The sequence below is a fragment of the Lutjanus erythropterus genome, chromosome 18 (assembly GCF_056507025.1).
Source record: "Lutjanus erythropterus isolate fLutEry1 chromosome 18, fLutEry1.hap2, whole genome shotgun sequence".
In the NCBI taxonomy this organism is placed as follows: Eukaryota; Metazoa; Chordata; class Actinopteri; order Lutjaniformes; family Lutjanidae; genus Lutjanus; species Lutjanus erythropterus.
Genome location: NC_139334.1, coordinates 8,315,122 through 8,335,803, shown reverse-complemented (window position 1 = coordinate 8,335,803; position 20,682 = coordinate 8,315,122). Strand labels below are relative to the sequence as shown.

Below are 20,682 nucleotides of genomic sequence, written 5' to 3'. Positions count from 1 at the left end.
TTTTTGCTTGCTTTCTGCTGTAACTGTTAATGTGTCAAAGCACAATGAACACAAGCAGACTAGTTTGTGGCTGCAGATTTTTAAAAATGGTGGTTGAAATAAAATGCTGCAAGTATTGGACCAATCACAAATGTTCAGCACTGCAAGCCCCAACCCCAAAGTTCCTATACTTGTGGGAGGTACTACCCTCCGAGCACAGACTTTTTTGGAGGTCAAACAGCATCCTCAGAGCTTAATTTAGACCCTGGTCCCTGCAGCGGAAAAAAACAAGTTCCTAATTTGAATTAGGACCTTTCATCGGCATTTTTGTAGCCAATCAGGTGATCTGATCACAAACTAGCCAATGAAAACCAAGACTACAACTGAAAAACAAAACAAAGCGGTGCAGCAGCACAGTTTGGAGTGAGGATGTTGATGATAAATCGTTAATCGATTAATTGATATTAAGAATTTACCCAATTAGAAATGTATTCATTGACGTTTCATCAATAGTCATGGAGCCATTTGTTGAATAAGGAAACCTAAACTTTGACTTAAAATGAGAAAAAATTAGGTAAAAAAAAAAAGAAAATTAGGAAAATAAAATGTGTCATGTATCTTATAATTTATTATTATAATTGATTAATCGGTTGTTAGCGTTTTGAAATACTGTCTCCAGAAAACGCACAAAATTTGCAACCCTAGTTTGGAGTGGTGACTGTGACCTCAACGGTTAAAAGTAACTAATACTCTGAGTAGTTTTTGAGTCAAATACTTTCTACTTTTACTGAAGTATATTTCTAACATCAATACTTTTATTTGTAATTGGGTAATATTTTAGCAATGTAACAGTACTTGCACTTGAGTACAGATTTTAATTACTTTTTCCACTTTTTTGTTCTCCTCTCAGCAGGTTAAACATATTATGTTCAAATTTGGTGAGAAAGGCCTTAAGAATTTGGTAATGCTGTATTGTGAAGATTGTGAGGCGATGGTGAACTTGCTTTAACTTAAGTGTATATTGTCAAATTTGCCTGGAGTTTGCATGTTCGCTTGCATGTTAACAGTCCAGGTCTGAACACATCTCCAGGCCAACGTTCAGTCAATGTTGCAAATTGGCTCCATAGCGCCCCCAACAAAGTTTCAACCAAGCAGTCCCTGTGTTCAATCAGTACACATATGTATCGTGCCCAGTCACACAAAAAAATCTTGGAGCCATCGCCTAAACCCAACAGGAAGCTCAACGTTGTCTACCCGTCGACACTGTGATCGTCTTCGGTCTGAAAAGTTGAAGCCTTTTGTTAGTTGTCATGTTTTGTAGGTTAATGTGTAATGTTTTGTGTTGCACAGCAGAAAGTGGCACACATTTCAGCACCATTTAAAGTATGATTTGGTGATTGTAGACTGTTAGGAACAGCTTCAAATTGCTTTTAATACAAACAATATTCTTGGAAAGAATTTGGAGGCTCCCTGCAGTAACTGAAGGGGCTGTAGGCATCTCAGACCCCCTGTTGAAGACCACTGCCTTTCTGGTTGGATATTCTGAATTGGACCTTTGTCTGAATGGAGCATATTCTGATATGGTATATATGGGATATGCTAGTGTTATTCTGGTTTTAGGAGAATTCTTTGGACACGTAAACAGCAAATCCAGAATATGGTTTTTATAGCAATTTGTGACACACAACCTCTTCTGCCCTGTGCTGAAAACAAACCAAATAGCCAACAGTTTGCAGGACTGGGGTAGAGATACATGCACATGAGAAAAACTCACATGTGTGATCAGAGGGAGGCACTTTCAAAAATTATTTTAAACAATTGGTATCAGCATGTTTTTGGATTTGCACAAATATTACAATCCTTTTCAAGAAGGCGATTAAATGAATGAAAGAGGGAGGCTGGGTTTGTACAGTCAAACACCTCTGTGACAGTGGAAATCTTTGAAAAAAATACTATTTTGACAGAAAAAAAGCAGCAATAATTAGAGTATACACAGCTGTATGACTCACAAACAGACACACTCATTCAGAGAATATTCACCAAACCTTTCAAACGTAAGTAAATGTACTGACCTGACCTCAAAACCATTAATTTGAATTCTCATTACTGTGATATGGGCAAACTAAAACATTTAAAAAATGTATCTAAGTATTTAATTAGATTTGACTTGACTTTGACCTTTATCTATAACATTTTATTGGCACAAGAACACCTTCACTTTATTGGCAAAATGCGGCAGGGGAGTATTGCTCATACTGGCAGTTAGTCCGACTAGTTAATACTTTATTTGTTTATGGCCTCCTTTCTCAATAGGGATACTTTGTTCCTCAAGTTTGCAAATCTACATGTACACAAACACACCTTGACGCTACTTGCACACACAGACACGTATCAAACAACAGAGAAGGGCAAATGGCTGAGAGAAAATGTGCCCTTCCTCTGTCCCTCTCATTTTTAAATCTGATGTCTCTTTTTGACCTCTATCATTCAACAGCTTTGCTGATTAGAAGTTTAAATACAAACACATTGCACAAACCTGGCATATATATTATTTCCACCTAACCTTGTAAAACATGACAGCAAAGGAGTAAAGCCTTGAAGACATGTTTCTATACGACTAATGAAACCAAGTGATTCTGACTAGTTCAAATGTCCTCTGTTAAAAACAAGGATGAGAGGAAACTGTAAACTGCAGGCTTATTAATATCACTCTCTGGTTTTCCCCTCTTTGTATATTGACCCAGCTACAGTGAAACAAAGCGGACATGGTTGGCTTGACGGGAGCACAGGCAACTTAGCAGGTCTTATGACATACAATAACCTAAAACATCTTAATCCTGCAGATTTTTGTTTCCAGCAAGAGTGGAAATAACCAATCTTTTCACTTTATGTAAATGATTCTGAGCACTTCAGGTCAGTACATTACTTACGTTTTGAAGGTAGCTTTTGTCTTAATGAAAGTATAATGGTTTATCTTGTAAAATTTCCTATTTTAATCACAGTGTAGATCTGTAGGGTCCCAACAAGTAAAGACCACCTGGTTTCTTCACTGTAAAGCCAGATGCCATTGTTCAGCCAATTAAAATCTAGTTTGATCTCTGAGGCCCTTTCATCCGTCTTACAGTTTAATCACATTCATGCACACAAACACACACACACAAACACACACACACACACACACACACACACACACACACACACACACACACACACACACACGCACGCACACACACACAAACAAACTCATGAATCTACCTCCACTTTTCAGAACGTTTAAAGTATTTACCTCAGTATTTTTTAAATGTAGCTAGCTCTACTAAATGTTTAAAGTAGAAATTAACAGGATTTGTACAAATAACCACTTTATTTGTCGCCCTCTTTGGGGGATATTTCGGTTTTGTCAAACAGAAATGAACGCAGTCACAGATTTTCACAGATGTCTGATATTTTTTTTCTGTTAAATCTATATCTACAAAAGATTTACAACATTAAAGTGGCAATATGTAGATTCTTGTTGACTTGATGGTTGATGTTAACTTCTAAGCAATAAAACACACCTTTGTTCAGTCAATACACTCAGAGGTTTTACTGCTACTTGGTCTGATATGACCTGTAGTTTATGACAGCTAATGTTGGCAAAGTGGAGGACAGTATTTTCCTCCTAGGACTAGGGGTGTGTGTGGAAGACCAGGGGAGAAATGAAGAGCGACATAAAGTTGAATGAATATGATCTATGTAGGGGAAATAATTTTTAAAAAAAAAATCTGTTCCATCCCCAATTATTGTTAATGATTATGCAAAAAATTGTGGGATTAGTGGGGCATGAATTTTTTTTTACTTTTGAAAGGGGGTCATGACAGAAAAAGTTTGTGATCCACTGGACAAGGTAATTATTTGACATGATTGGGGAATTATTTACCAGCTGGTTTAATTTTGCATAATGATTATCATCATCATTGTCATCGTCATTATCATCAACATCTGATAAGTAGTGTAGCATCATAAATTATAAATATTCCAGTAAAGTCCTATGAAATTGTGCTGAAGTATAGTTCTTGGTTAAATGTACTTAGTTACTTTGCACCACTGGAGGCTGAAGAAAAAGTGAACACTCTTTAATCCTTTACACACAGTACAGGGTAAAACTGTCATTATGGCACCATCTATTGGACATCAATGCAACGCTACAACACTGTGCTGGAGGCGTAAAAAAAAAAAAAAAAACTCAAACTGTCAACTGACGGTCGATCTGAATTTGGAATAACTGTCAGGATACATATCGCTGTTTATCTTGAGCCACTATTCTGCTTTACAGTCCTTATCACGTTTTCACATGATGAACATGACTTAAGGATGAGACTGGGCAGACCACAATTCTTTGATACTGACCGTAAAAAGAGAAAAACTGCTTATTTACTTTGTTTGAAACAGTCTAAATCTCCTCCAACAGAATCACACAAGCGGTAACATTTAAGATATTTATTATTTACAATAACAATTGTGATTATAACATTCTGCTAGTTTACTACATGTACTCAATTTTTACCCCAGGAACTGTACTTACTTGATTTATAACACAAGGTCATGGACGCTGACCCTGAGCTACAGGGAGTAGTTCAAATAAAGTGATGTTTCTTTCTCAGATTGTTCCATATTTATAGTTTTAATAAAATGAAGAGATACAACTATCCAGCATTTCACAATAAAACAAGTAAAGAAAAGTCAGAAAAAATACAACCTAAGTACATAAAACATAATTTGAATGAGCATTTATTTCTCCAAATTTTAATCTTGTGAATCAGCTTTAACTTAATAGCTTTAACTATAGTAGCTGGAAAATATAATGGAATCCCTTATAGACCTGTCAAATCTCATAGTGCCACCATAATACTGAAGACTGATCTTTATCACAACATTTTTAGTTACAGGGATTTCCAGAAGAGGTGGACCCTGCCTCTTGAAATCCTGATTTCATGCTAGTGAAGCTTGTTAAAAATAATACAGTTTTTACTGGAGTACAAGTGTTTAACATCACAGTTACTGAGCTGATTAAGTTTTCACATGAAGAAACTATTGCTTATCTTATAAAATATGATGTATTGTTATAGATCCAACCACCCAACAATATATAAACTATGTAAAGTTATGATAATAAAATAACACTCAGAAGGGCAATTTTTCTGCATAATGAGTACTTTGATTTTTGATACACTGAAAAAAAACATTGAATGAACTTTCAGGTATTCAATCTCGCAAAAATATTTGTTGTAATTGTTATTGTAAATATTTTATTCAGTTTAACCTGTACTTTTAACTCCAAACAACTTTTTGAAGGTTAGGACAAACAAATCTTTTTATGATGTTCTAAATGTTTGTTTTAAGTCGTCTTCATTGACTCAGTGTAAATAATCCGGTCAGTTTAACCTGAAATGTTTTACTCCATGCAAACTATTTTTGAAGGTTGGTAGTTGGTAGTTTATTATTTGAAATTATAGCAAATTAAATTTAAAAATGCTTTAAATATATCTTGATCAATAACTCTTTTACCTTGTTGTAATTATACTTTCAAATAAAGAATCTGAACACTGTCTCTACCACTGTCAAGCCATTCATCGCAGTAACGTGAGGGAAGAAATCAGCTTCTGAATCGGTTATTTACACGTAGCAAACACCAGGTGGCAGCTGAACTCAGTCCATATCTGTGCTGCTGTGAAGCAATGGCTGCACTCCAGGGATGTGTCTCTTCAGTAGTTAATATCATGTTAGTACTTCTCATAAAGTACTCACTCATTGCAGCATGTTTAAAGTCTTTTACTTGTTATCCTCAGTTTGCTTTGAGATGCAGTACAGACATCACTAGTATTATGAAACTAGTGTAAGAAACCATAATTCATAGCATGATTATGTCCTTTATTAATAATGAACTCACGCATGTGGTTTCCATGTGAATATTAACAGTAGTATTTCATAATTCAATGCTAAAGTCAGGTCAGGACACTGTGATTATTTCTAATAATATGTTGTGTAATGCAGCACTTTGCTGAGGAGGAAACGAAAAGACAAGTGATAACATCAACTGTTAAAGTCTGATGTAATGCGTGCATTGGCAGATATACATCTTAGGTATGTGAAAGCTGTTAGCAGGTAAAGCTACAACACCCTGCTGATCACACTGTCATGGTATTTTGAGGGGGTGGGGGTCAGAATATGTTGTTTTACATCCCCCGGGGACCAATAACACTTGTGTGAATTATTTATGTTGTCTTGCTCATCTGCATTGCTTTTCTCTGGGGCTCCGGGTCACTGGTCCCACTTTTAAACCTGCTACAGATATTTTTTTATATGGTTAGGGGAGGTCAGAGGTGAGGGTCTGGGGGGTTCCTGTGTGGCAGAGGTCGTGGGGAAAAGGAGGATTCCCCCTTGTGTAGCACATGGGGACAGTCCCTGATAAACTATCCAAATTCTTGGCCTGCATTGTGTCCGATGTTCTTGAGGCGGCTGAGTGGGTGTTGCAGACTACATGAGGACTCTGCTTAGGTAGGCCACAACCCCCTGCACCTCCCCCCCCTGTTTTTTAACCATCCTCTCACATATGCTACTATAGCAATAAAGGACAATGGCGGGCACTTGAAGTTAAGCTGTGAGGTGACTCAGGGAGCTGGCTATTGTTGGTGTTAAGCATTGTTACCCCAACAATGAGGAAAAGATCTCTGAGTTTTAATGAAGGAACAGAGAAGAAGAGGAGGGGAAGAAGGAGAAGTACCCAACTCTCATCTGAATTTTATGGGAGCAAAGATTTTTTTTCTTTCCTCACTTTGGCACAGATGAAATATTCCCAACATAGCAGATTGAGGGTTGGTCCACTGTGTAATTATAGGATGTGGAGTTGCAGGATCTACAGGCTATGATCATTGCTCTGTGGGCAAAATAACTTTTTGGTGAAGCTTTAAGTTGGCTAAAAAAAAACCCTCTCTTTTTGATAAAGTTCGACTTATTTAAGATTCAGAACATCATCAGATTGAAGCTAACATCATAATTTTTCATTTTTTAAACCAGACAAAAGTCTCTGAGGTTACAATGTATTTTATAAGAGAGACCCGGCAGAGAGGACAGAATTAAAACATTATTACAACAATAAGAACAGCATAAACAAGCTTAAACAAGAAAATGGAAAAAATAAGATGCTTTTATATAGCATGGAGGAATGTATCCTTAATCTGCAATAAAAATATTCTTTAACAAAAGGAAAAAATACGGTCACAGGCTACAAAAGAGGCTGAGCAATGTCCAGTTAAGATGCAGAAGGTTTCCGAAGTCATCCAAACACTTAATTTAGAAGCAAAGAATTTAGATTTATAATCATTAATAGAAAAATGAGAGTGATGCCGCAGCAGACAGTGGACTGTGAATGAAATATGTGTTCAGCTGACCAGAGGTGGGACAGACGCACTGTTTTGCTGGTCACAAGTAAGTCTCAAGTCTTGGCTACGAGCCAAGTCCTAAATAAAGACTGGTAAGTCCTAAATCAATCCCAAGCCCTGAACTTTGTGTTTCAAGTGTGATTCAAATGTTAAAGGTAGATTACGCAGGATTTGTCAGTTGTTGTTTGTAAACACACCAGAAAGAGAGTTGATTATTGAGTAGCATTTAGAGCTGCAACAATTAATGATTTAATAGATCGAAAGACAAAGTCAAACATTTGCTGTTTCAAGCTTCTTAAATGTAGCCTAAAGATTTGCTGGTTTTATTTGTCATTTAGGAGGGTAAGGTGTCTTTGTGTTTTGGACTGTTAGTTGTACAAAAGAAGCAATTTGAAGACATCAATTTGGAAAATTGGACTGAAAGTTTTTCACAATTATTAGACATTTTACTGATATAACAATTAAGCAAGTAATCATGAAAATAACTGGCAAATGAATCGATAATGAAAATGTAAATCCATTCTGTTTTGTATAGTGTTTTGAGCATTTTGATAATAACCTCAGATAACTTAGATAACTGTTAGCAACATTAGCTAGCTACATAGCATCATCATCTTCATTGAAACTTCACAGGCATAAAATAAAACTCACCAAAAACAAATTTGCTTGCCTTCTTACTGCTCAAACAATCACCAAATCTGATCTGGTTGAAATAAAAACTTAATTAAACTTAGTTAGATGTGAAAATATGGGGGAAGCAAAAGGGAGGTCAACACCAGATAAACAGAGGGGAGAAAGGACATGAAGAACCAGAATTAAGGATTTATTTCAACCAAACAACAGTGATGATAAATTGTATCTAGTTTTTATTTAAGTTTAATTTCTGTTGAGTTTGAATTTGGATAACAGTGGATGCTATCTAGCTAGCTAACTTTGCTAAAGGTTATCTAAGGCACTAAGGTGATTATCAAAATGCTCAAAAACACTAAATACAAAACAAACGGTAAATACTATTAACAATACGTACCAAGCTAACTGTGATAAGTAAAGTAACTATCATAAGGATAAAGTTTGTAGGCAAACATAACATTACTACGGAGTTTAAAGGAAATTAACAGATGTGCAGCTCGTAAAACAGATATACATAACACTACATTGTGCAAGTACAGAACACCACACTTTAAGAGGCCACACAATCAGGGCAGTGTGTCCGACCTCAGGCCTGTCGCTGACAACAGATGTCCATCACTAATCAGTGTCATTAGTTTGGTCATAATGGGACCAGAGATACTGAGTGTTTTTGTCTTGTCCACTGAGATGCTTAATTAAGGAAAAGACGCGTATGCTATGGACCAAACTGATCAATATGTTAGACAGAAGAAGGTTGGGGCCAGCGTGGGTGGTGTATAACTTTGACCTGGCGTTGTCTGGTCATGAGACGTTGGCGAACTTTGACCTTTTGCACGCCCGTGAGCAAAAAAGCATTTGTTCATGCCAGGCAGCAATATAGACAAATCATGTGTCTACTTAATCATTGCCTTGTTCAGTATGGTGATATCACGGTTAGTGTTAAAATAATGAAATGTTGCAGGTCATTGAGTGCTCATGGGATTTTATGAGGGTGGTCTTCTTCTTCTCTGGCGGAGCTGTTGTTGTGTCCTGTAAACAAGAATTTAAGACCAAATATAATAGCGTTTGTTTTAACTTCTCTCACTGTAAAGAAGTTGACTCACTTCACCAGCACCTGCAAACATTTCAGCAGCTGACTCTCAGCTGTTGTGTACTCGTCGTGCTCTTTTGTGTTAAAATGGAGGTCATTCAGAGATGCACTCCACCCTTCACTGTGGAAATGTTTTGTAGCCTGGAATAGAATACACCTTTTAGCTGCTGGATACACTGTCTGTGTCATGATGTTGAGCATGGAAATGAAGTACTATCTGCATTGAATTCCTACCTTTTGTAACACAAATTAGAAGACTCTTGACTCCAAATCAACAACTTAATGAAACTGCTCTACAAATAAAAAATAACTGGATCAAGGTAAACTCCAGCCTGAACCAACAGATACAAGCTGCTGAAAAAAGAGGGTTTGGGAATCTGCTGATTTTAACGGGATTAAGGCAAAGAGGATCATCTTAAAACTAATGTTTGCTGTCAAGGTTCAGTTGTATCATCTTTACTTCAGGAGGAGGATCACACAGACTTGTCTCTCAATGCACAGCAATGAAGACGTCAGATTGGACATGACTACTGTGTCAAAGGCTGAACCTAACTGCTCTGTGGACGATCTCAAATGCAGCATGCTGTTGCAGTAGTAGTCACAAGTAAGTCTTGAGTCTTTACACTCAAGTCCCAACTAAAGTCGCAAGTCCTAAACTTTGAGTTTCGGGTCCTAAACAAGTCATAACGCACTCCTCACAAAATGTAATGCCATTTCAACATTACTTCTTTATGGTTTTATCATTCCACTTGACTGGATGTGGTTGGATTGATTTAAGCAAAGCGCATCTGTGGAATCAAGTGTCGACTTGCTGGGGACGAATAGTGTTAAAGTTAGTTGTTTCAGGAAATGAAAGGAAATTAATTGATTCTGTGCACACCTGCGGCCCACCTGCTGCATGTCATCGCCTCGCTCTCCACCCCGTTTCATGTCACATCTTCGGCTCTCATCTATCAAAGTAAAGGCAAAAGCCCAAAAAAGTTATCTTTAAAAGAAGAACTCCAGTCCAACTGAAGTCACAAGTCATTGGTGCTGAAATCCAAGTTGAGTTGCAAGTAATTTTTTACTTTTTTTCAAGTCCAGTCTAAAGTCATAAATTTTTTGGCTCAAGGCTGACTCTGACTCTCTTCCAGGTCAGCGGTACAGAGTGAAAACTTAAATCAAAGCAGCAATTTAACAAAGTAAAACACTCTGTTACAAGTTAAAGTCCTGCATTTAAAATTGCACTTAAGTGAAAGTACTTATTGTGCAGAAAATGTGCAGTGTGGATTTTTTTTTATTATTAAACAGTATATTATTGTGATGGTTGATTACGGTAGTGATTATAAAATGTCCAAAATTTCTCAAAAAATTTGAAATGTCTTGTTTTGTCCAATCAATTTTCCAAAGCCCTCAAATATTCGGTTCACTATCACATATGACAGAAACAGGCAGCAAATTCTCACAAATAGGAAGCTTGAAGCCATGAAATATTTGATGTTTTTGCTTGAAAAAGGATCTGTGGTTTTGATTTTATTTTCCAACAGTTCAATTTTCAACTACTTGTTTCAGCACTATAAATAACCATTAAATGAATGCACCATAATGAATGCTGCATACAGATCTCTTTCTTTGTTGTAGCAGATTAAACTGGAGCCACATTTAACAACTTTGCTGTTGAGTAGTTTTAAACCTAGATCAAGTTGATCCTTGCATGTAAAACATTTTAATTTGAAGTTTTATTGAAATTTATAACAAGAATGTCCAGCAACAAAAGAAAAGAAAAAAGAAAAAACAAAGGCAGGTAACTAAATAGACACTGACATAAAAAACAAAAAAGGCAGTAATTTGGATACAGTGTTGGGAGACCATGGCTCCAGTGATACCATGCAGTATCATGTCAAATAACGCAATAAGTTGATTGGAAATGTAGAGGCCTAAGCAGCGTATAATGGGAGACTAAAGCACTTGGTGTGAATAAAACTCTCTCAGCTGAGAGGAAATGAGTGTAACAGAATAAACATGTTGTCTCCTTCTACTCCCACCGCTGAGAGCAACAAATATTGATGATTGAACGTGTCAGTTATTGTGACCATAATTGGTGTTGTAGACGGGGCGGGGCTGCGCGCTCCCCCCCCCACCCCCCGCCTCCGATGCAAATGGAGGGGCTTACCCGGATCTACCGCTGCAGATATTTCCGAGGCTCCTCCCTGCACTTTTTTATCGCCTTATAACAGGATATCTCACTGGCGCGAAAAACGCACTGTGTGGCTTTCTGCGGGGCGGACCTTGTGCCTGTTCTTTGAACCCCGGCTTTTTTTGTGTGTTGTTGTTGCTTTTCTGCTTTAAAATAGAGCAAAAGTAACAGCCTGCGTCGAGTCAAGGCATCTTTGTATGATTTATCCGTCTGATCTCTGCGCACCGTGGACACTTTGCTCCTTGGCTGCCGAGGGATTTTCAATGCCCTGAATCTCGCTGTGGGATTTTGCTGACAGAGCCGGTGAGTAGTTTTTTCTAGTATCTGCCTGTGTGTGAAAGTTTAACATGAGGAAAAAGAGGGGTAAACCCACTCTGTCCACTTTTCTTCTTCTGCGCCGGTTCACACGAGGTTCTCTGTGAAACAAAGCGCTGCCTACATTTGAGGAAACGCAGCCTCGCATGACTTTTACGCAGGATAGTCCTGTTAAACAAAGTCTGTCTGTCTCCTGTCCTTCAAAGACTTGCAAGAATCCTAGTATATAACTAGATGATGTGGTAACCTTGTGTGTCAGGACAGTTTGAGTCCATCAGCGTAAAGAGAGCATCCGCAAGATGCAATCAATTATTAATGTAGTCCCGTTTGTAGAAAGCTGGCAGTTAGAGGGATGTGATGCTCCATTAGATGGATTCTTGAAATGTGATCTCACATCTGATGGGATCTACTTTAAAAAGATCATCGCTAATCGCTGTGATATTTGCCCTCAGGTTGTGCAGAGGCCACTGGTGTCATCTGATCTTTTCTGGGAATTTAAACTCTAGAGGATTTATTAAGCAGAAACATGGAGTTCGACTGTTACCAGCACTATTTCTTCAACGATTTCGACACCGAGGAGGATTTTTACAAGTCGACCGCACCGAGCGAGGACATATGGAAAAAGTTCGAGCTGCTTCCCACCCCTCCCATGTCTCCCAACCGGACTCTGCAACTCTCCCCCGGAGACAAACTCAGCTGGCTGTCCAAAGTCCTGGGGCAGGACGAGGAGTGCGAGGGCCAGTTCATCCGGGACAACCTCAGCTCCATCATCATCCAGGACTGCATGTGGAGTAGTTTCTCCGCCAGCAAGCAGCTGGAGAAGGTCAACGGGAGGGTGTCAGCTGCGGCGCAGACCGGTGTCTCCTCCGTGAGACCCAGCAAAGCGCAGTGCGTCTCCCCGGTTGGTCAGCTGTCCACAGCGGCAACAGACTGCGTCGACCCCGCGGCTGTTCTCACCATCCCGGCGAGCAGCTGTAGGAAGCCGGCGTCGTCTGGCTCCGAGTCTCGCTCTGATTCCTCCGGTAAGGAAGCAGTCATGCTCTAAATTGCCCCACCCTGCTGCCCCATGCCTCGGGATTATATTGCCCTCTAACAATGCGTAATTTGGAAAGCTGGGCTGCTGTTGCATAACTGTGGTCTGTGGTGCTGCAGAGGGGTTATCAAGTACAGCACAGGGAGTAACCTTTTCAAGCTGCATTTTGCCCGCTCCAAACGCCCATGCAGTGTTTGAAAAACCGCGCCCCCGTCACTTTTACTTGAATTTCCCCCTCTTTCAATATCTGCCACTGGCTCTACATTACAATCAGAGTGCGGCAGAGGGGCGGGGTGATCAGTCCCGATGATTTATTACCACTACACACACACAGGGACAGACCGTGAGAGCAACTCTTTCACATTTCCCAAATTAGGGAGTGCCCCCTGCCAGCCCATCTCCTCATTTAAATTGTTGATGAATGCTCAGCGCTCAGTGACAAAAGCCTGAATTCCTGCAGACTCTGGCATGGATGACCACTGCTGTTAACACCTCAGCTCCTGCTCTGATGGGCGAGTAGTGATTTACATGAATGGCTGTGGATTGCACTTCCTTATAGGCAGTTTAGTTCAGTTTTGATTAGAGCCAGTCAGATTTATCGGCTGGCCAACAATGGCACAGTTATATCGTTGTGTGTTAGTATTGGCGTATATATTTTCTGATATCATTTTACAAAACATAATGAAGGTTGTTGGTTTTTGTTATAAGGCTGAATTTTATATATATATTGGGGTCAGGCCATGTTCTTTAAGTAGATTGTAGACTATATACAAGAAAACATTTTTTTTTTTGCAGTGGTTCACTCTAAAGTGGTGAACACTTGCGACAAAGCTATGCAATAGAGGCAGGATATTTAACAGTTTAACAACAAATTTCATTCATTAACTAAAATAACTATTAAAAAACACAAAAATCAAAATAACAGTCTTTGTATATATTAATCCTGAATCAAGAATGGTCAGATATACATAAAATGTTGCCTATAAGGCTAACAGATAAAACAATCTGCATTATTTTCTGTGAATGTTAAAGTTTTTTAAGATTACATACACACATATTGCACATCAGACAACATGCTGATATCAATATTGACTGACATACTATGATAGGCCAATATCGGGCCCTTAACATCAGTCAACCAGTATATTGGTCAGGCTCTAATATATATGATGTATAGTTATTCATAATTATTAAAAACACCAATGAAAACTTAGTGTTTCAGTGCCCTGTTGTCATTTTAGATTTTTTTATATATACATTTGTATGTAAGGGATAATGTACAGTGAGCGGGGTATTGTTACCTTAAAAGGGGGTTTATTTCACAATAATTTACGACTCACTGTACATTATCCCACTTGTTACACAGCTTCTTGCCAACAATCAATAATTTGACACAAAATATTAATTTAAAATGGATTTTATTGATTTAGAAATTATTTCATTGTTCCCCAAGAGGCTATGATCAGACATGCATCCCATCGCAACAGTCTGGTATTTAGAAATAACAGACCTTAGAATGCTGTATCGACCAATTAGACTTGAGTGTTTAACAAAGCACTGTGGTAAATAAAGAATATTGCCCAATATATCAACTTAACTACTGATATAAGTATTGGGAAATCCCTCCCTCCCTGAAATCCAGTATTGATTGGGCTCTAATTTTGATTTGCTTGAGTCTGCCTTTTCTTACACAAAAACCTGAAGTGTGTGAAGTATCTCATAATGGACTTCTGTGTTTATTAATGAGTTGTTTCCTGTGTGATCACAGATGATGATGATGATGAAGAGGAGATTGATGTGGTCACTGTGGAGAGCAAGCAGAACCGGGTGCGGTTGGTGAATGTCAGAAAACCAGTGACCATCACGGTGCGGGCTGACCCCTGCCCCAAACGCTTCCACATGTCTGTGCACCGGCAGCAGCACAACTATGCCGCCCGCTCCCCTGACAGCGAGCCAGAACCCGATGAGGAGGATGACGATGAGGAGGAGGAGGAGGAGGAAGAGGAGTATGAGGAAGAGCCTCAAAGCAAGCGTACCTGCACGGCATCCAGTCAGCACGCGGTCTGTTCAGCACGCGTCTCCCAGCCCGCCTCCCCCTCAGAGACTCCCCAGAATTCAGACACAGAGGACACTGACCGCAGGCGGAACCACAACTTCCTCGAGAGGAAGAGGAGGAACGATCTGCGGTCCCGTTTCCTTGCCCTGCGGGATCAGATCCCCGGCCTGGAGTCCGCCAAGACCCCGAAGGTGGCCATCCTGACGCATGCAACAGAGTACCTGGTGGAGCTGCACACCAAGGAGAAGCAGCAGCTTCTGGAGAGGAAGCGCCTCAAAGCCCGACAGCAGCAGCTCCTCCGCAGATTATCTGAACTGAAACGATCCTGAGACACAAACGAGTGAAATAAACTGCCTCATTCACAGTCAGGAACTTGTCCTCTTGAGTTACCTGTCGCTTTTTACAAGCTACAGTTTTTATATAACAACATGCCTCATGTAAATAGCTGTGAATTTTGTTTGGAATTTATTCATATAGAGAGGTGAAGTCCCTCCCCTTCTGGTCTCCGATTTTTACCACCCTGGGATTGCAAAAGCCTGATCCGCACTACTCTGCCTCTGATTCGTTTACCCTTACCCTAACCAATCACACTCTTTGTGCTTAAAAATACCCAACCATAACCAATAAAGACAACAAGCACTAGCCAATCAGAGTAAGAGTGGGGTGGGGCATGCCTTCGTCATCCTGGGAAAGAAAGATTATTCCTGGCATGCCCCATGGGACCTTATTCCTGCAGTCAATGGCGAAAGACAAGTAATTTTTTGATCCTGTTTGAATTTTGTCCTGAATTACACACATTTGTAAATTTTAAAGATAACATTAGTTTGTGGACAGAAAAGTCATGACGTCACTTGCGCTACTTTTGGGTGTGTAGTCTTTCTAGCTAAGCATTTTTAGTCTTGAAGCTCATTTATACTTCCCTTATGCATGAAAATAGCTACGTCTGTTTCAAACAACGTAAACGTCACTGCTCATATACAGTTTGTCCAATAGAGGGCACCACTCAGAGTCAATCAGTAATAATGTACCTCTTGAGAAAGAGACAAAAGTTTTCGGTGGTCTGTGCGGCCATTTAATACTTTGCAACGTGTGGAATCTTTTTCACTAACTAACTGACAATGAACATAAACTCCAATACTGTAGGATGTTTATATAATACTTTGTTGTTTTCAGAAACGGTGCAAAAATGGGATGGATAGAAGATCCGTGTGTGCATCAAACGTTTAGCATAAATGAGCCTTTATACTTAAACAGTTTTATGACAAACAACGACTTTCTGGTCATATTTACAATTCAAACAGGATCAAAAATATATTTGTCGCTACCCGTTAACAACCATACATATTTTTTCCGAAATAAGGTCCCTTGGTGGTCCAGCAGAAGGGGAGGGACTTGGCCTCTCTGTAGCTGTGGGCTTCCTATGAACTGAGTGTGCTGGCCTGTGAACCTGATATGGTGAGGAACAGTTAGTGTGCTGTGTTTTTCTTATTTTGTTTGCACAGTGTTTTATTTAGTTATGAACTGAACAGGGGTAATGGAATTGATTTTATAGTGATGACTAATATTTCCTGGTGTGCTGTGATGGGATATGACCTGTTGTCAGAGGACCAGTGTGATAGTGAATATATGTAGCCTTCAGTGTGTGTGTGTGTGTGTGTGTGTGTGTGTGTGTGTGTGTGTGTGTGTGTGTGTGTGTGTGTGTGTGTGTGTGTGTGTGTGTGTGTGTGTGTGTGTGTGTGTGTGTGTGTCGGCTGGTTAAGATGTCTTCATTTCATCATTGCACACTTATAATGGAGTGAAATGTGAATGCCTCTCTGTGTATATATGAATGAATGAGTCAGTTCCTGTTTTGTTTGGATTGTGTGACTGATTGTTTGATGTACAAATTGTTCTGTAAATAATAGCTTATTGCTCCTGGTGAAGGAGAGGAAAAATCCAGAGTTGTCAACGAGCTTTGCTCTTCTTTATGACGTGCCACCAGGCATCAAGGAACCTCTATTTTGTTAAGAAAACAGGAAAAATGGGCAAAAAAAGAATAAGTAGCACTGCTGTACTTTATATTCACACGTCACTTTGTGATTTCAATGCTTCTCCTGATTTTGGTTGATTTTTTTTTTTGTTTTTAAGCATGCTAACATCAACAGCAACATTAAATTTTTATACCATATTTGCATACAAATCTGACGTCTGGGTCTTTTTATTCAACTATTATACAATGCCATACACTGCCAAGTTACTGTATTCCTAGTAATAGTTCCTAGTGATAGTTATAATTAGGTCATTAATTAGGTTGTAAACACTTAAATCACTAATAAACATTTAGAAATGAGTTATAACAGTTTTCATAGGTAGAAAATAAGTTTTAGCTCCATGGGTTTGAACATCAAACAAAGAAAGGCAGCTGAAGAAGACCAGAGCTAACAGAAGTTCTCAAGCAGGCATATTAAGAAAAAGATCACCAGGAAATTAAATCATAATGGACAATAACTCCAACCCTGTCTTCTTATACTACCTTTTGTTAATGACTTACTGCCATTTGTAACTGGCAAAAGCCTTATTGTAAAGTGTAAAATGCTGAAAATTTTATATGTTAATTCGATGCCCAATGAAACTGCTTGACAATTAAAATATGTTGATGGTGGTTAAATGCCAGTAACATTAAAAAATATCTGATGAAGCTGACAGGTATAAATGCTGCTCATGGAGAAGACAAAGTAAGCAATGAGAGCGCGGTACAGCTAAATGTCAGCACACTCTGGCAAGCAACGGGTCACTGTTGCCTTTTTTAATCTAATTTGTTAGATTATTAGCTCATTAGTATCTACAACTTAATCAATAACTTAATTATAAACCATTTATAAATCCTTTAAATGGGCAGTCCTATTCAAATATCTCCAAACATTTTGACCTTGCCATCCAAAGTTTTTTATGCTTATCTCAAAATTACGACCACAGCTTCTATTTGTTTCCATGGCAACCCGAAGAAACCTTGCACCAAAGTGAACCCTTCATTTAAACGTTCAAAGCAGAAGTAACAAATGACACAGATTTATCAAAGCGTGGGTAAAATCCACCACGCACTGCTGTGTGCACCTACAGAAACACAACCTCCTCTCACACCCAAATCTGCAGTAAATGAGGGCGGATCATAAAAGATGAAAGAACTGCTCGATTTCCTCTCGATGTGTCACTTTGCGGTATGTGTCACATAAAGGAGTGTGTCTTGTGCACCAGCTGCTGGTCCACAGAAGGTTAGACTGAGCTTGTGTCCTTGAGACTTGCCCTTGAAGACTGTATGTGATACAGTTGTGGATCCTCCCTACTGCAGTGGCTGCTGCATGCTGGGCACCTGATGTGCTCTGAACTAGGTTACACTCGCACACACACACATGCAATCGGTATCTTTAGAACAGTCCCCGGGGTTTGGAGACAGGGGTTGTGTGTGTGTGTGTGTGTGTGGACTGCCGCTTGGATCCAGTGCAGCTTTTCACACAGGTATGCAGTTGGAGAGTAGCTTCATGTAAGTGGCTGTAAAATGGCCCGTAAATGGAAAAAGTGAAAATCTCTCAATGGTCTCGACATTATTGGATGACCCTCTTCCTTGTCACCTTTCATAAGGTTTGTATTAGTTATGTGACACACTTTTTACTTGCCTTTGTTATACACTATATTGCTTTGTGGTCCGTGTAATTGGTGGGTGTTGCATGGCAGTCGGACTCCTTACATGCAGATGCTGTCCCCCAGAGAACTGCATAATTAGTGTAGAGCGAAGGGGTCCGGTGCAGATAAATAAGACGCTGCTTGGGATCCATGTTAAACAGTAACCTGAAACTCCTGGTGATGGAGGCTACCTGAGTGTGTGTCAGTTCAGAGTACCTGAGGGGTGGGTAAGATCCTTACACCAACAGACTGTACTTTGTACTCACACTTCTAAGTTCAGATGTTGCAGGAAGGTGGTTGTGTTCACATCCTGTCCTATATTTATGCGGGGTGCAGAGTAACAGGGTGAATGGGACTATTAGAGAAACTTTCTACCTTAAGTCTTAAATCAAGATAGGAAAGTCTAAGATAAAAAAGATAAGAAAGCCTTCTGTCTGTATGTCCCTGTTTTTACGGGGCTTCTTGCTTATGGAACAAACCGAGTTCCTGTGTGATGATGCTGTCCTATTGATGACCTCACTGACGTGTCTCTGCAGGCCTGAATCACTGAGGTTTGAGTCCCAGCCATTTGTATAATAAACTCAAATTACCATTTTATTCAAGTATGGCCTGACAGACGAGCCAGGCACACCCTGAACTTCAACCGTCTCTCACTGTGTTGCTCTTTGTTACAGCTGGGATTGGTGAGGTGTTTTACCTGCCTGTGTTCACTCTGCTGGGCCCCATTTTCAGCCCTGAGGGCACTATTTTCTGGCACAGTTGAACACTTCCTTTACAAAGTAAGAAACATTTGGTCCCAGGAGGCTCAGTTGAGTTAAATGACCCTATCTACAGACAACAGATGATAGAAACTTTGCAACCATATCGTTTCTGCAATATTTTGCCCAACAAAGTTCTTTGTCATCCTCACATTTCTGTGGGAAGCTGAGTGATACTTGTCATAGTAAACAGCACTGACTTAGAGTGACATCAGCTGCAGCTGCTGCGCTGTTTGTACTTTCTACTACACCAGGAAGTGAAAGCAGAAATCAGATATGAGGTCTTGGAACAGATAGGAACAACCTGTCTGATATGTTTCCTGTTCACTTCAGTTACCATGAAATTCATCTGAAGTGAGTAGGAAATCAATCATTAACTCGGTAATATAGTTAAGGTTCAAAGACTTTATCCACAAGATGTGCTGTTAGTGTTGTTGCCTTTTCATTTCAGAACACTGATATGCAAAGTAATAAGTCAAAATGCCAATGCTGAAAAAATCATGCAGGAAACTTCAAATTTCTATTGATTTTCGCAACACTTAAGAACTTAAAAAATAGTTCTAACTTGACTTGAATGAATGTACTGCACAGAATTCACTCAACATCATTAAATCAAGTTTCTAAAGAAATGTGATTAGCATATTAGCAGACTTCCCAGCATGCATTGCGTGAGAGGTTCGATTCTTCTGAGACCCTTCCTTTTTATAGTTTGAGGAAACATAATGAAGAGTTGCTGTGAGGCTCTAATACACTTAACGATAAGCTTTTAAGTTGAGTGCTGCTGTTACATGTTACATGTCATAAATGCTTGTCAGTGTGACTGAAGATTTGTGGGTTCACCTTAACATCGTAAGCTCAAATTCAAATTCAGTCAACTCAAAATTTTAAGGTAACCCAGACACAAACTTTTTTCAGTTAAAACAAATAGTTTATTTTTACAGTGTATGGTGGGAATTTTGTTTTCAGCATGCCAGAATTGTTCAGTTCAACTTAAAATATGAAAAAAATAACAATAACTGGCTGGGTCAACAGACATTCAGAGGCTATGGCGCACCTATGTTTAAAGGCGTTTTTTTCTTGACGGAAACAATGAGGTAAGAGGATCTCTTTTTCCTGTGGGATGCTCTGCTCTGCCCTGACGGTTAACTTGCCAGACCAGATTTTCTGCTCTAAAGTGCGCACAATGCCCACACTGAGCAACTCCTAAAGTGCACGTGTGACACACATGTTCATACCGTGGCTGTGTCCTTTTAGGGCATGTGTGTTTTATTCCCTCACATCTGCCGGCTACATTTATTTTCCACAATGAAATAGGCCTTTAAGTCCTAAACAGCTGCAACCTGTTGCTGTCTCCTATACTAAATATAATGTGTATGTAAGAGGATATCCGTTCGTGGCTGTGTCACATCGAGGTCTACGTATTCCCTGGGTACAACACAGCACGTGATGGCTTTACTGGTGGTCAGTATGTTGTGTGTGCGTTCAGGGTGGGACTGTGGCGAATTGATGATTTGGCTGGATGGAGAGCAGCGTCTCTGATTTATACATCCTCCTCACACACAAA

At 39.4% G+C, this 20,682-nt stretch overlaps 1 protein-coding gene across 1 annotated transcript; it reads left to right on the top strand.

Annotated features, from left to right (window-relative positions):
* The first annotated feature begins 10,944 nt into the window (after positions 1 to 10,944).
* Positions 10,945 to 15,083, top strand: LOC146310567 (protein L-Myc-1b-like). The gene is made up of 3 exons (XM_084742671.1): positions 10,945 to 11,599; positions 12,064 to 12,633; positions 14,413 to 15,083. Exons 2-3 carry the CDS (start codon positions 12,138 to 12,140, stop codon positions 15,027 to 15,029), a joined length of 1,113 nt encoding a protein of 370 aa, XP_084598797.1. The 5' UTR covers positions 10,945 to 11,599; positions 12,064 to 12,137; the 3' UTR covers positions 15,030 to 15,083.
* Positions 15,084 to 20,682: the final 5,599 nt, after the last annotated feature.